General features: G+C 48.7%; 2 protein-coding genes and 1 long non-coding RNA gene across 4 annotated transcripts in view; 1 reads left to right on the forward strand and 2 right to left on the reverse strand.

Moving 5' to 3' along the window:
* The window catches only part of gga1 (golgi associated, gamma adaptin ear containing, ARF binding protein 1), a 33,769-nt gene extending 32,764 nt beyond the window's left edge, over window positions 1–1,005 (reverse strand). The window contains exon 1 of the mRNA XM_033013414.1: window positions 850–1,005. Within this exon, the coding sequence (XP_032869305.1) occupies window positions 850–895 (46 nt within the window). The 5' untranslated portion in view covers window positions 896–1,005. The remainder of the gene's footprint in view (window positions 1–849) is intronic.
* Window positions 1,006–4,476: 3,471 nt separating this feature from the next.
* Window positions 4,477–10,500, forward strand: lgals2 (galectin 2). 2 transcript variants are annotated; one of them, XR_004410111.1, is made up of 5 exons: window positions 4,478–4,632; window positions 8,106–8,182; window positions 8,754–8,925; window positions 10,070–10,272; window positions 10,315–10,500. XR_004410111.1 is itself a non-coding variant. In XM_033013416.1 (4 exons), exons 1-4 carry the CDS (start codon window positions 4,627–4,629, stop codon window positions 10,214–10,216), a joined length of 402 nt encoding a protein of 133 aa, XP_032869307.1. In that variant the 5' UTR covers window positions 4,477–4,626; the 3' UTR covers window positions 10,217–10,302. The 2 variants fall into 2 exon arrangements, 1 of the variants encoding a protein (XP_032869307.1); XM_033013416.1 differs by lacking the exon at window positions 10,315–10,500 and having other exon boundaries at window positions 4,477–4,632; window positions 10,070–10,302.
* Window positions 10,501–11,116: 616 nt separating this feature from the next.
* Window positions 11,117–14,805, reverse strand: part of LOC116966999 — a 27,669-nt gene continuing 23,980 nt past the window's right edge. The window contains exon 2 of the long non-coding RNA XR_004410112.1: window positions 11,117–11,482. This is a non-coding gene — a long non-coding RNA (uncharacterized LOC116966999). The remainder of the gene's footprint in view (window positions 11,483–14,805) is intronic.

The raw sequence follows: 14,805 nt of genomic DNA on the forward strand, positions 1-14,805 counted from the left end.
ATATATATACACGCACACACACATATATATACACACACATATATATATGTGTGTGTGTGTATACATATGTGCATTTGTATGTATATATGTGTATTTGTGTATGTATATATGTGTGTATTTGTGTGTATATACATATATGTGTGTATATATATATATGCGTGTATTTGTGTGTGTATATATATGCGTGTATTTGTGTGTGTATATATATGCGTGTATTTGTGTGTGTGTATATATATGCGTGTATTTGTGTGTGTGTATATGTGTGTTTATATGTGTGTATATACACATATATATATGTGTGTGTGTGTGTTTATATACACATATATATATGTGTGTGTGTTTATATATACATCTATGTGTGTGTGTGTGTGTGGGGGGTGCGTGTGTACACACTAGCCAGTTTTAGACAATAGGTGCAGGAGGAGGCCATTCGGCCCTTCGAGCTAGCACCGCCATTCAATGTGATCATGGCTGATCATCCCCAATCAGTACCCCGTTCCTGCCTTCTCCCCATATCCCCTGACTCCACTATCCCCTAGAGCTCTATCTAACCCCCTTGTTCCCCACACTGAGCCAGTGCTGTGGGTCCCCACGCTGCCCGTGTGTCAGTCAGGGCGGGGTTGTTGTGTGAGGGGCCCCGGGCCCTGCTACAGGCTGCGGCCGCTTCTGGAACATTCCCGGGCCCACCCGGCGCCAGGAGATACAGATAGGCCGCGGGCGGCGTGTGGGGCCTTGACTGGGCCGTCAGGTCAATGCCGCCCCCGCTCCCTCACTCGCTCCCTCCCCGCGGCGCTCCCTCCTCCACTCCCTCCTCCACTCCCCGCTCCCTCCCTCCCTCCCTCCACTCACTCAGCCGCGCCTCCAGACTCTCTTCCTCCTCCCGCGGCGCCGCCATCTTGTTTCCCAGCCACCTCCAGGAGCGCCTTAAAGCGGTAACGACCCGGCTCCCTCCTTAAAGCGGGAATGGCCCGGCTCCTTAAAGCGGGAATGGCCCGGCTCCTTAAAGCGGGAATGGCCCGGGTCCTTAAAGCGAGAATGGCCCGGCTCCTTAAACGGGAATGGCTCGGCTCCCTCCTTAAAGCGGGAATGGCGCGGGTCCTTAAAGCGGGAATGGCCCGGCTCCTTAAAGCGGGAATGGCCCGGCTCCTTAAAGCGGGAATGGCCCGGGTCCTTAAAGCGAGAATGGCCCGGCTCCTTAAAGCGAGAATGGCCCGGCTCCTTAAAGCGAGAATGGCCCGGCTCCTTAAACGGGAATGGCCCGGCTCCCTCCTTAAAGCGGGAATGGCTCGGCTCCCTCCTTAAAGCGGGAATGGCCCGGCTCCTTAAAGCGGGAATGGCCCAACTCCTTAAAGGGGCAAACCTCCCAGCTGCTCCTTAAAACTGTAAACCTCCCAGTTCCTCCCGAAAGCGGTAAATGATCCGGCTCCTTAAAGTTGTAAACTTCCCAGCTCCTTCTGAAAGCGATGAACGCCCAGCGTCTTCTTTAAGTGGTAAACGCCCCAGCTCCTTGAAGCGGTAATGGACTGTTCACAGACACAAGGGTCTAAATATTTTGGTTACTACATAAAAGGACACAAAGTGCTGGAGTGAATCAGTAGGAGTAACTCAGCACTCCAGACCCAGGGACAATTTCTTCCCGGCTGTTATCAGGCAACTGAACCATCCTACCAACAACTAGAGAGCAGTCCTGAGCTACTATCCAACTCATGTGAGACCTTTGGACTTTATCCTGCATTAAACATTATTCACTTTAGCAATAAGGAATTGCAGATGTTGGTTTGTACTAAAGTTAGACACAAAATGCTGGAGTAACTCAGCAGGTCAGGCAGCATCTCTGACATTTACCATGTGTGCAGAGTCAAGGGCCCCAACCCGAAACATCACCCATTCCTTCTCTCCAGAGATGATGCCTGGCTCGCTGAGTTACTCCAGCATTTTGTGTCCATCTACTTGGTTACTTCAGAAAACCAAATTACATGTTATCTTTTATTCTGAGCTGAATCATAAGCGGAATAGTTCTTTGGACTTAAAAAGTAGATCGGAAAATGGGAAGATTGGGTGGGTGGGGGAATTATAGCGAACACAATTACACAACATCTTAATTGGACTAATTCACATTAACAGGTTTATCACCCTCTAGTCCTGGCAACATCCTCGTAAAAGTACTCTGAAGCAAGCAAGAATTCCATTCTCCTATCTGGGGCACATGACAATAAAACTCTCTCGACTCTTGACTTGAACACTTGAATACATTTTATTAGTATTTTTTTTTTTTTACTTAGTTAGTTTCCAAGGACTGTTCGTGTGGAAGGTTTGCCTTTGTAGGCTCAGTATCAAGGTGATCCGTTCACCTCTCTCGAGTGCTGTCACGGACTGATACTGACATGGACAGAAATGCCGAACAGACATTGCACTCAAGCACGCGGGCACCTCCCGTCCTCACCCACACACCCACACACACGCACGATGGACTTTGACCAGAGTAGCAACAGGCAATAACTGGTACAGGATCTGCTTCATTAATCTATCACTTCCGTAAAGTTCGGCATTGAACGCCGAGATAACCTTTTAAAAAATGTCAAAATAGACTTTATTCGAAAAATAAATGTATACAATACATGATCCTTACAAAACTCCATCCGACATTCTCGGAGGCTATACATACATTCAATACAGTTTCCCCAAATCATAATTTTTTTCCCCCACAGCCTTGCCACGCATGTGGCCCACTGGCGTGGAATCACTTCCCTTATTTTGAGGGGCGTCTCCACCACACCCTGCCCCCCCCCCCCCCCATGTCCAGCAGCGGAAGGACCCTAGACTGTGGTCCTCCCCCCCCCGACCGAGCCTTGGCGTTGGCTGCACCGAGCTTCAGTGCGTCCCTCGGCACATACTCCTGCAGTCTGCAGCGCGCCAGTCTGCAACATTCCCTGACGGACATCTCGCTCCACTGGGTGGTCAACAACGCTCGGGCAGACTAAGGAGCGTCTTTCGCCGAGTTGATGACCTCTCAGCAGCACTCGATGTCAGTCTCTGAATGCGTCCTTGGGAACAGTCCGTAAATCACAGAGTCCTCGGTGACGGAGCTGTTTGGGATAACGATGGGATAACGATAACACGATAACTTATCCAATTATCAGTGGGTTTGAAGTCAAACAAGGACTAGCGATAGAAAACAGTCATGGTGCCATGCTTGTGACCCTGGCTGGGTGCAGGTTAGATAAGAGTGGGTCAGAGCGGGCAGCATGGTGGCGCAGCGGGTAGAGCTGCTGCCTCACAGCGCCAGAGACCCGGGTTCCATCCTTACTACAGGTGCCGTCTGTACGGAGTTTGTTCGTTCTCTCTGTGACCGCGTGGGTTTTCTCCGGGTGCTCCGGTTTCCTCCCACACTACAAAGACGTGCAGCTTTGTAGGTTTGAAGAAGGGTTTCGGCCCGAAACGTTGCCTATTTCCTTCGCTCCATAGAGATGCTGCTGCACCCGCTGAGTTTCTCCAGCATTTTTGTCTACCTTCAGGTTTGTAGGTTAATTGGCTTCAGTAAAATTGTGAATTGTCCCTGGTGTGTGTAGGATGGTGCGTGTGCGGGGATCGCTGGTCTAAGAGCAAAGGGTCTGTTTCCACGCTGTATCTTTAACCTCTAAAGTGAAGATAGTTGTAAACTGGAAATCCCACCAGCCCCACCTTCTCCCCAGAGTTTAGTTTAGAGATACAGCGTGAAAACAGTCCTCAGTCCACCGAGTCCGCACCGACCAGCGACCACCCATGCACTAGTTCCATCCTACACACACTAGAGAGCTCTTACAGAAGCTAATGTACCAATAAACCTGTATGTGTACCGAGGTGCAGTGTGCAGCTTTTCATTGTTGCATGCTATCCAGTCACTTAAAACATGATTCCAATCAAGTTGTTCAGAGTGTACAAACGAAACTATAGTGGAGACACAGAGAACTGCAGATGCTAGTTTATACCAAAGATAGTTACAAAGTTTCGTTTAATTCAGAGATAGTGTGGAAACAGGCCCTTCGGCTATGGCCTGCTATCCCCGAAATATAAGGTGCAACACACAGCTCACACCCTCGAGTCCTGGCAACATCCTCGTAAACCTTCTCTGAACCCTTTCAAGCTTGACATACAAAGTGCTGGAGCAACTCAGGCGGGTCAGGCAGCATCTGTGGATGGAAGGATTAGGTGGCATTTTGGGTTGAAACCCTTCTTCACACAGGGAATGGAGAGATATGGATCAACTGTCGGCAGGGATTAGTTTAGATAGACACAAAGTGCTGGAGCAACTCAGGCGGGACAGGCAGTATCTATGGAGAGATTGAATGGGTGGGTCGAGACCCTTCTTCAGACACCCACACCAGATTCTCCAGCATCTGCAGTTCCTTCTCGAACACGAATCAGGTCATTATCACCAATTATCCTAGAGCTTGCTATCTTTGGTCTGTATCACCAATTAATTGGAGGCGGATGGTGTTGAAATCAGCTGGGTCACTGATCAATGATTAACAGCTGGGGCTGGGCTGGGGGGGAACTGGGTGTCTGGTATTTATACGCTGCTGGCCGTGGAGAAATGCAATTTCCGTTACAGCATTCAACGCAACAGTAGCAGCGGAACAGCGGACGATGGCGGTGAGTTGATGGGGACGGGAGGTGGGGCCCACTCACTGCGGTCATTGTAGGACAGTCTCCCTGGGTTGGACAGAGGGGTGAGAGGGTGCTCCAGCGGTGGGCAGTGAGGGGCTCTCTGTACTCAGCGTGGTGTAGTGAGCGGGGGGCAGGCCCGGCTAGATGTGGTCTCTCGTACACAGACACACAGAGAGAGACACAGACACAGAGAGAGAGAGAGAGAGAGAGACAGACAGAGAGAGAGACAGACGGAGAGAGAGACAGACGGAGAGAGAGACAGACAGAGAGAGAGACAGACACAGAGGGAGAGAGACAGACACAGAGGGAGACAGACAGACACAGAGGGAGAGAGACAGACACAGAGGGAGAGAGAGACAGACAGAGAGAGACAGAGAGAGAGAGAGACAGAGAGAGAGAGACAGACAGAGACAGAGAGAGATCTAGATGATATACCAAAACAGAGAGAGACAGACAGAGAGAGAGAGACAGACAGAGAGGGAGAGAGAGACAGACAGAGAGGGAGAGAGAGACAGACACAGGGAGAGAGAGACAGACACAGACAGAGAGAGACAGACAGACACAGAGGGAGAGACACAGACATAAATATATATATATATGTGTGTGTGTGTACAGGAAGGAAGTGCAGATGCTGGTTTAAACCGAAGATAGACACAACATGCTGGAGTAACTCAACGGGACAGGCAGCATCTCTGGAGTGAAGGAATATTGTATGATATATATTAATTAAAATGTGTGTGTGTTGGGGGTAATGGGGTTGAGAGATAGGGAGAGATAGATCGGCCATGATTGAATGGCAGAGTAGACTTGATGGGCCGAATGGCCGAATTCTGCTCCTAGAACTTGTTTCTGTCCATGAATGTGTGTGTGTATGTATGTATATGTATATAGTGAATGTATACTGTATCTGGGTAAATATATATTTACTCTGATATACACATGCACACATGTACTTGCAAGGCAGGCACACTCACATGCATGGACATAAATGCACACAGTGCAAGTGTACACTGTAGGTGCACATGTATACAAATGCACACAAAATGAAACGTGTGTGATGTACGCACTGGGCACACACAAATACATATACATGCACGCACCCACACGCATTATCTTGCCCACACTCTCTTCCTTTGCTCCACTCCTCTCATCACCTCCTGCCACCTTGATGTCTTCCCTGCCCTAGTTCACCTCTCCCTCTGTGTCTCTCGAGGTGGCTTTAGCAAGGAGGCCGCGGTCGACTTTACGTCGAGCCTAACCAGCGAAGACACACGTTATCGGCTCCGACCTTCCTTCCATCGAGGGGATTTATCGCAGTCGCTGCCTCAAAAAGGCTGGCAGTATCATCAAAGACCCACACCATCCTGGCCACACACTCATCTCCCTGCTACCTTCAGGTAGAAGGTACAGGAGCCTGAAGACTGCAACGACCAGGTTCAGGAATAGCTACTTCCCCACAGCCATCAGGCTATTAAACTTGGCTCGGACAAAACTCTGAACATTAATAGCCCATTATCTGTTATTTGCACTTTATCAGTTTATTATTCATGTGTGTATATATTTATATTATGGTATATGGACACACTGATCTGTTTTGTAGTAAATGCCTACTATGTTCTGTTGTGCTGAAGCAAAGCAAGAATTTCATTGTCCTATCTGCACACATGACAATAAACTCTCTTGAATCTTGAATCTTATAACATCAGATATCTCACAAACGTTTCATCTTTGGACGCACCCAAATTCCATTCGTCTTACAAAACCTTTCCAATCTGGCTGCCACCTCACACGAGGATCTTTGACTCTTCACCCGAGCAGGTCAATAAATTAATATGTAGCTACTGTACCTTACCCAAACTGAGCTGGGAGTGTTTACATTGACTGCTGTACCAATAGGACCTTGCACTAAACGCTGCCACACAAGGCAGTGGAGGCCAATTCACTGGATGTTTTCAAGAGAGTTAGATATAGCTCTTAGGGCTAACAGAATCGGGGGATATGGGGAGAAAGCAGGAAAGGGGTACTGATTGTGGATAATTAGCCATGATCATATAGAATGGCAGTGCTGGCTCGAAGGGCCGAATGGCCTACTCCTGTGCCTGTTCTTTAAACATGACTACTTTCATTTACATGACATTGCTGTGTCCCAAACATTATGGTGCCCTGAAATAGGGGGACTTTGTATAAACACTGCTGTAATTTCTACATGGTGAAACCAAAATGTGTAAAAATGGCCTTTATTAAAATCTGACAATGTGCACTTTAACCACATTTTCTATTACAAATCTCAAATTGAGTGCAGAGGGAAATAAATAAATGATGTGTCTTTGTCCCAAACATTATGGCCCTGTAGGTTCAAGGTGAAGGGGTTTAATAGGAACTTGAGGGGTAACCTTTTACACAGAGGGTGGTGGGTGTATGGAACGAGCTGCCAGAGGAGGTAGTTGAGGCTGGGACTATCCCGAAGTTTAAGAAACAGTTAGAGGTACATGGATAGGACAGGTTTAGAGTGATGTGGACCAAACGTTGGCAGGTGGGACTAGTGTAGCTGGGACATGTTGGCGGGTGTAGGCAAGGTGGGCCGAAGGGCCTGTTTCCACACTGTATCACTCTATGACTAAGCTAAACGCCTCCCCCTCTCTTCCCTCTCCACCTGAATACACTCCCATTGCCCCCTCGCTATCCAGGTCCAACTTTGTTCTTCTTCCCCCACCCACAGGTGGTCCCCACACGCCAGGTCCTCTGTTGTATCTGCCACGTTTAAAACCAGCTCAATAATTCACTTGTGCAGCAAAGACACAAAGTGCTGGAGTAACTCACCGAGTCGCACAGCATCCCTGGAGAACATGGGTAGGTGACGCTTTGTATCAGGACCTTTCTGTAGACTGAGGTTCTGAAGATGGGTCCCGTCGCCTATCCATGTTCTCCATGGGGGGGGGGGGGGGGGGGGGGGGGGGGGGTGGGTGTGGGTGTGGGTGTGGGTGTGGGTGTGGGTGGGTGGGTGGGTGGGTGGGTGGGTGGGTGTGGGTGGGTGTGGGTGGGTGTGGGGGTGTGTGTGGTGTGTGTGTGTGTGTGTGTGTGTGTGTGTGTGTGTGTGTGTGTGTGTGTGTGTGTGTGTGTGTGTGTGTGTGTGTGTGTGTGTGTGTGTGTGTGTGTGTGTGTGTGTGTGTGTGTGTGTGTGTGTGTGTGTGTGTGTGTGTGTGTGTGTGTGTGTGTGTGTGTGTGTGTGTGTGTGTGTGTGTGTGTGTGTGTGTGTGTGTGTGTGTGTGTGTGTGTGTGTGTGTGTGTGTGTGTGTGTGTGTGTGTGTGTGTGTGTGTGTGTGTGTGTGTGTGTGTGTGTGTGTGTGTGTGTGTGTGTGTGTGTGTGTGTGTGTGTGGAAATAGGCTACGTGTCGGGTTGAGACCCTTCATCATACTCTTCTTGTGAAATAATGGTTTCTTTCCAATATCAAAAACAGCTTGAAATCCACAACGTTGAAATGAAGGTGGGAGATACCTTGAAGATTAAAGGGAAGGTTTCAGATGAAGCTGACAGGTGAGATTAAAGGGTTTTTTTAAATTAAAATTTAATTAAAATTGAGGACAAAAAAAATGTCACATTAAAAAAAAAAAAAATTTCCCCTTCTCGTTTTTTGTCCTCGCTTCCCTTTGTACCTTGCACATGTAACTTTAGAGATACAGTGCGGAAATGGGCCCTTCGGCCCACTGAGTTCGGTCCAGCCAGCGATCAGCCCGTACAGTAGTTCTATGTTATCCCACTTTTTCATCCACTTTCCAGAGGGCCAGTTAACCGACAAGCCGGCGCAACTTTTGGCATCTGGGAGGAAACTGGAGCACTGCAGTAACTGGCCCTTCGGCCCATCGAGTCCGCCATCACCCACAGACCAGCGATCATCTTGCACTAATACTATCCTACGCACACACTAGGGACAATTCACAATTTTACCGAAGCCAATTACAAACCTACAAACACGCACGTCTTTGGAGGAAACCCGGAGAGAACCCGTGGGGAGAACGTGCAAACTCCGTACAGACAGCACCCGAGGTCGCTCTACCCGCTGCGCCTCTGTGCCGCGCTTGCATCTCACGCTGTTCTCCGCCCACAGGTTTACGGTGAATCTGGGCAGCGCCGCTGACCACATCGGCCTGCACTTCCAGCCCCGCTTCCACGACAGTGTGGATGGAGCGGTCATCGTCTGTAACTCCAAGTGTGCAAGCGGCTGGGACAGTGAGCAGCGAGAACATGACTTCCCCTTCAGCAAGGGAGACAAGTTCAAAGTGAGTGGGGCGGGGAGAGAAGTTCAAAGTGAGGGGGGGGGTGAAACTGGGGGGAAGGAGACTGGGGAGGGGGGCAAGGAATCCGGGGGGGGGGGCAAGGAGACTGGTGGGGGGGGGGGGGAGGAGACTGGTGGGGGGGAAGGAGACTGGTGGGGGGGAGAGACTGGGGGGGGAGGAGGAAAGAGACGGGGGGAGAGAGACTGGGGGGGGGGAGATTTTAAAAAAAAAAAAAAAAAAAAAATCCTAATGACTAGATAAATTGCCCAAGTGAGAATGTAAGTTCTTTAATCCTGAAATTTGCAGGTGTAAGGAACCCAGTCTTCAGAGGTGGCATGGTGACGCAGCGGTAGAGTTGCTGCCTCACAGTGCCAGAGTCACGGGTTCGATCCCAACCACGGGTGCTGTCTGTACGGAGTTTGTACGTACTCCCCGTGACCTGTGTGGGATTTCTCCAGATGCTCCAGTTTCCTCCCACCCTCCAAAGACGTACAGATTTGTAGGTTAATTGGCTTTGTATCAATGTAAATTGTCCCTAGTGTGTGTGTGTAGGATAGTGCTAGTGTGCGGGGGATCGCTGGTCGGTACGGACTTGGTGGGCCGAAGGGCCTGTTTCCATGCTGTATCTCCAGAAGCTAAACTAAACTCGTGCTGTATCATGCAGGAAGGAACTGTAGATGGACACAAAATGCTGGAGTAACTCAGCGGGATGGGCAGCATCTCTGGAGAGAAGGAATGGCTTTGTGTCTACCATTGGGTTTTAAACCAGTATCTGCAGTTCTTTCTTGCACAAGGAACTGCAGATAGATAGATGGTTGCTAAACTATCTTCAGAGGGGGAAGTGAAAGAGGATGTTGCTAAACTGCCTTCGGACCGGATAGATAGATGTTGATTTAAACCGAAGATAGGCACAAAATGCTGGCGTAACTCAGCGGGACAGGCAGCATCTCTGGAGAGAAGGAATGGGTGACGTTTCGGGTCGAGACCCTTCTTTCGACCTAAAACGGCACCCATTCCTTCTCTCCAGCAATCGCTAAACTAAACTAAATGAACCTACAAACCTGCACGTCTTTGGGATGTGGGAGGAAACCTGAGAACAAGGAGGAAACCTTCGAGCTGACTAAGTGTCGCATCTTTATTTCAACAGATGAGCATAACATTCAAGGGCGATGTCTTTGCGATTAAGCTCCCCAATGATGCCGTGATCGAGTTCCCCAACCGCTTGTCCCTGGAGACGGTCACCTTTGTCTCGGTGGCCGGAGACTTCAAGTTGGTCTCGTTCGGCTGCAGATGAGAGGCTTTGAGATGAAGGGTCAAACGCAGGCACTGAAGAGAAAATGGCCCCGTCTGCTCTCTTGACCAGGAATGATTTATTGGTTGAAAGATGATGGACTCGAGGCAGATGCTACAATAGTTGAATTGGCTCTGGGATTCTTGATTTGAGTCCAGCCCTTCTAAGTAACCCTTCAGATGAGAATGCACAAAATTTAATTTGATCACTTGTGGTCAGAAAGATCTCTGATCAGTTGTAATTGTTCACTTTACCTGCCCAAGAATAAAAAGTGTGGTCTAATGGTTCAATGGTGTGTTATTTACGACATGTGCGTGTACAAAAAGGGTGGTGGGTGCGTGGAACGAGCTGCCGGAGGTGGTTGAGGCTGGGACTATCCCAACGTTTAAGAAACACTTAGGCAGGTACAGGTTTGGAGGGATATGGACCAAACGCAGGCAGGTGGGACTAGTGTAGCTGGGACATGTTGGCCAATATGGGCAAGTTGGGCCGAAGGGCCTGTTTCCACACTGTGCACTAACACTATACTATGGACACACTAGGGACAATTTACATTTATACCTGATCTATTCCCCGATCATTGTTATTTTTCTGCTTATCTTTCATTCATTTGTTCTATATATGTCAACATCACCGCATACAGTGTGTAACTCGCGTTCCAGTCTGAAGAAGGGTCTCGACCCGAAACGTCGCCCGTTCCTTTACTCGGGAGATGCTGTTAAAACGAAACGAGGATTAATTTGAAGATTAACGCCAAGTGCTGGAGTAACTCAGCGGGACGGGCAGCAGCACCTCTGGAGAGAAGGAATGGGTGACGTTTCGGGTCGAGACCCCTTCTTCCATAATGACTCCCCAGTGGGTAAACACCAGTGTGCAAAAGTGAAGAACAACTGAGAGCCAGAAAAGAAAGAATAAAAAGCTTTATTAGTGTTAATGAGTAACAAGTGCACACAGTAAAAGATTTAAATATGGATTTTTGTATTTTAAGTTGGTTGCTTTACAGAACGTAGGCTGGTAACCACATGACAACAATCCCAGGGTAACAGAACCTTTATTAACAAACAAGGAGAGAAGGCACACAAAATGGAAGACTGCGTCTACGAGACGGAGTATAATGAAGAATTGTTGTGGTATTATTGGGATGATCATCAATGTATAGATGTATGGGGTGGAGCAGCGGTAGAATTGCTGCCTCACAGCGCCAGAGACCCGAGTTCCATCCTTACCACGGGTGCTGTCTGTGCGGAGTTTGCACGTTCTCCCCGTGACCTGTGTGGGTTTTCTCCGAGATCTTCGGTTTCCTCCCACACTCCAGGTTTGTAGGTTAATTGGCCTGGTATAATTGTAAATTGTCTTTATGGTGTGTGTAGGATAGTGTTAAGTGTGCGGGGATCGCAGGCCGGTGCGGACTCGGTGGGCCGAAGGGCCTGTTTCCGTGCTGTGTCTCTAAACTAAACAGACGAGGAAGATCAAGGAAAATTGGAGCCCACAATGGTCCATTGTTGGCTGTGTGGGTCGGTGATAACGAGTTGCAGAGACGGTGAAACTCAACAGGGCGACAGTGAAACTAGTACAACGGATAAGGAGGGGGAATGACTGGGGGTGGGGGGAAAAGGGGATGCAGGAGCTTAAACTTAGGGGAATCAATGTTCATGCCACTGGGGTGTAAGCTGCCCAAGTGAAATATGAGGTGCTGTTCCTCCAATTTATGCTGGGCCTCACTCTGACAGTGGAGGAGGCCCAGGACAGAAAGGTCTGTGTGGGAATGGGAAGAGGAAGTGTGCAGGAAGGAACTGCAGATGCTAGTTTATACCAAAGATAAGACACAAAGTGCCGGAGTAACTCAGCGGTTCAGGCAGCATTTCTTGAGAGCTTGTAGAAACGTATAAAATTCTTAAGGGATTGGACAGGCTAGATACAGGAAAAAAACAGTTCCCGATGTTGGGGGAGTCCAGAACCAGGGTCCACACACACAGTTTAAGAATAAGGGGTCGGCCATTTAGGACTGAGATGAGGAAAAACGTTTTCACCCAGAGAGTAGTGAATCTGTGGAATTCTCTGCCACAGAAGGCAGTGGAGGCCGATTCACTGGATGTTTTGAGGATGACCTGGAGCGGGGCCTTACATCGCCCGGCGTGGCTTTAAATGGGATTTGTTAACGCACGCCGGGGGCTCCAACACCAAGATCCGGAGCGGCTTTACAATTGCCGCGGGACTTATTTACCATCGCCCGCCGGGGGCTTTGACTCTGACATCGGGAGGAGAACGAGGAGTGCAGGGGAGAGATAAGACTTTGCCTTCCATCACAGTGAGGAGGAGATTCACTGTGATGGATGTTCCTGTGAATTGTGTTGTGTCTTGGTTTGTCTTCTTGTTTGTATGACTGCAGAAACCAAATTTCGTTTGAACCTCTGGGTCACCTACAAAACCCTGGTCCCCCCCTGCAAAGCCCCCCCCCCTCTGCCCCCCCCCCCCCCCCCATATCTCACTGACCTCCTCTCCCCCTACCAACCCTCACGGTCCCTCAGATCCACATCAGCCGGCCTCCTCTCCATCCACAAGTCCAACCTCCGCAGTTTTGGGGACAGAGCCTTCTCCAGGGCAGCTCCCAGGCTCTGGAACTCCCTCCCCCAACTGATCCGCAATTCCGTGTCCCTCACCATCTTCCAGTCCCGCCTCAAGACCCATCTCTTCACCTCTGCCTATCCTTAGCCCCACGTCCCCCTCCCTTTTCATCTGTGCTTGAATTGCCTCATATTGTGTTTTGAATTGAATTCTGTCTTTACTTTGTGTACTAGTCATGTCTCTACTATTTATTTCATTCCGCTTACATGTTTTTCCTCTACCTGCTAAATTTTTGTAAGGTGTCCTTGAGACTCTTGAAAGGCGCCCATAAATAAAATGTATTATTATTATTATTATTAAATGACAACAAATAAATTGTATTGTATTCAAGATAGAGTTGGATTTAGTTCTTGAGGTTAAAGGGATATGGGGGGGAAAAAGCAGGAACGGGGTACTGATTTTGGATGATCAGCCGTGATCACATTGAACGGCGGCATTGGCTCGAAGGGCCGAATGGCCTCCTCCTGCACCTGTTTTCTGTGAGAGGAGGAATGTGTGAGGTTTTTCGGGTCGAGACCTTTTGTTTGGCAATTGTGAGATGGCGTGGGCTGGGGGTGGGCTGAGCTGTTGTTGGTATGCCCTGCATCTGCACTGACGGAATGCCACAAGAATCCGTCGGGGTCACGCCTCGTCCTAAATTAGCAGACAGTCACACTGCCTCTAATGTTCTCGCAAATCAACCATTCATTCATTCATTATACAGCAATTATTCCAACTATCCTTTCATTCCTCCTTCCTGCCGGTAGGTGGGAGTGTTGAGCAGGTGCCAGCTCGCATCAAGTGTCACAATTGACTGCCAAGTCTCCAGGACCTCTTCAGTTCAGTTCGAGGAAAGACACAAAAAGCTGGAGTAACTTTAAGAATACGGAGTAAGCCATTCAGAACGGAGACGAGGAAACACTTTTTCTCACAGAGAGTGGTGAGTCTGTGGAATTCTCTGCCTCAGGGGGCGGTGGAGGCAGGTTCTCTGGATGCTTTCAAGAGAGAGCTAGATAGGGCTCTTAAAGATAGCGGAGTCAGGGGAGAAGGCAGGAACGGGGTACTGATTGGGGATGATCAGCCGTGATCACATTGAATGGTGGTGCTGGCTCGAGGGGCCGAATGGCCTCTACTCCTGCACCTATTGTCTATTGTATATTAACTCTAAACCCTTCCCATCCCTATTTCTGTCCAGATGTCTTTTACAAGTCGTAACACCACCTTCAAATGCGGAAGGGTCCCACCCTGAAACAGCGCCCATCCATGTTCCCCAAAGATGCTGCCTGACCCGCTGAGTTACTCCAACACGCTGTGTCTTTTTTTGTTTTTTTGCAAACCGGCCTCTGCAGTTCCTGCCTACTCCTGCACCTATTGTCTATTAACTCAGCGGGACAGGCAGCAGCTCTGGAGAGAAGGAATGGGTGACGTTTCGGGTCGATAACTCCTCCTTTGAGCTCCATCTCTCCAGAGATGCTGCCTGTCCTGCTGAGTTTCTCCAGCAATTTTTGTCAACATTCCTTCCCACATTCAGTTTAGTTTATTGTCACGTGTACGAAAGTACAGTAAAAAGCATTTGTTGCGTGCAGGAGGTGATCTGTGAGGGACGTTAACTAGTTATCCCCATTGTCCCGTGTGTGTGGGGGATAGTATTAATATATGGGGTGAACGCTGGGCCAAAGTGCCTATTTCTGGTATTTTGTTGGTTCACATAATTGGTGTTTTATCATTAATGTTTTATTATTATTAATGTTTAGTGTTTTCTGAGTCATTCGTAACTGTCACTGTATGTCATGTTGTTACTTGTGGGCGGAGCACCAAGGCAAATTCCTTGTATGTGAATGCTTGGCCAATAGACTTACTTGCTATGCTGTATCTCTTAAAAACAAAAAGACACAAAGTGCTGGAGTAACAGCTTTTAAGAAGCATTTAGACAGGTGTGTGTGGGTGAGATGGGGTTTAAATGAATTAATGATATTCAGTTGTCACAT

Source organism: Amblyraja radiata, chromosome 38 (assembly GCF_010909765.2).
Source record: "Amblyraja radiata isolate CabotCenter1 chromosome 38, sAmbRad1.1.pri, whole genome shotgun sequence".
NCBI classification, from domain to species: domain Eukaryota; kingdom Metazoa; phylum Chordata; class Chondrichthyes; order Rajiformes; family Rajidae; genus Amblyraja; species Amblyraja radiata.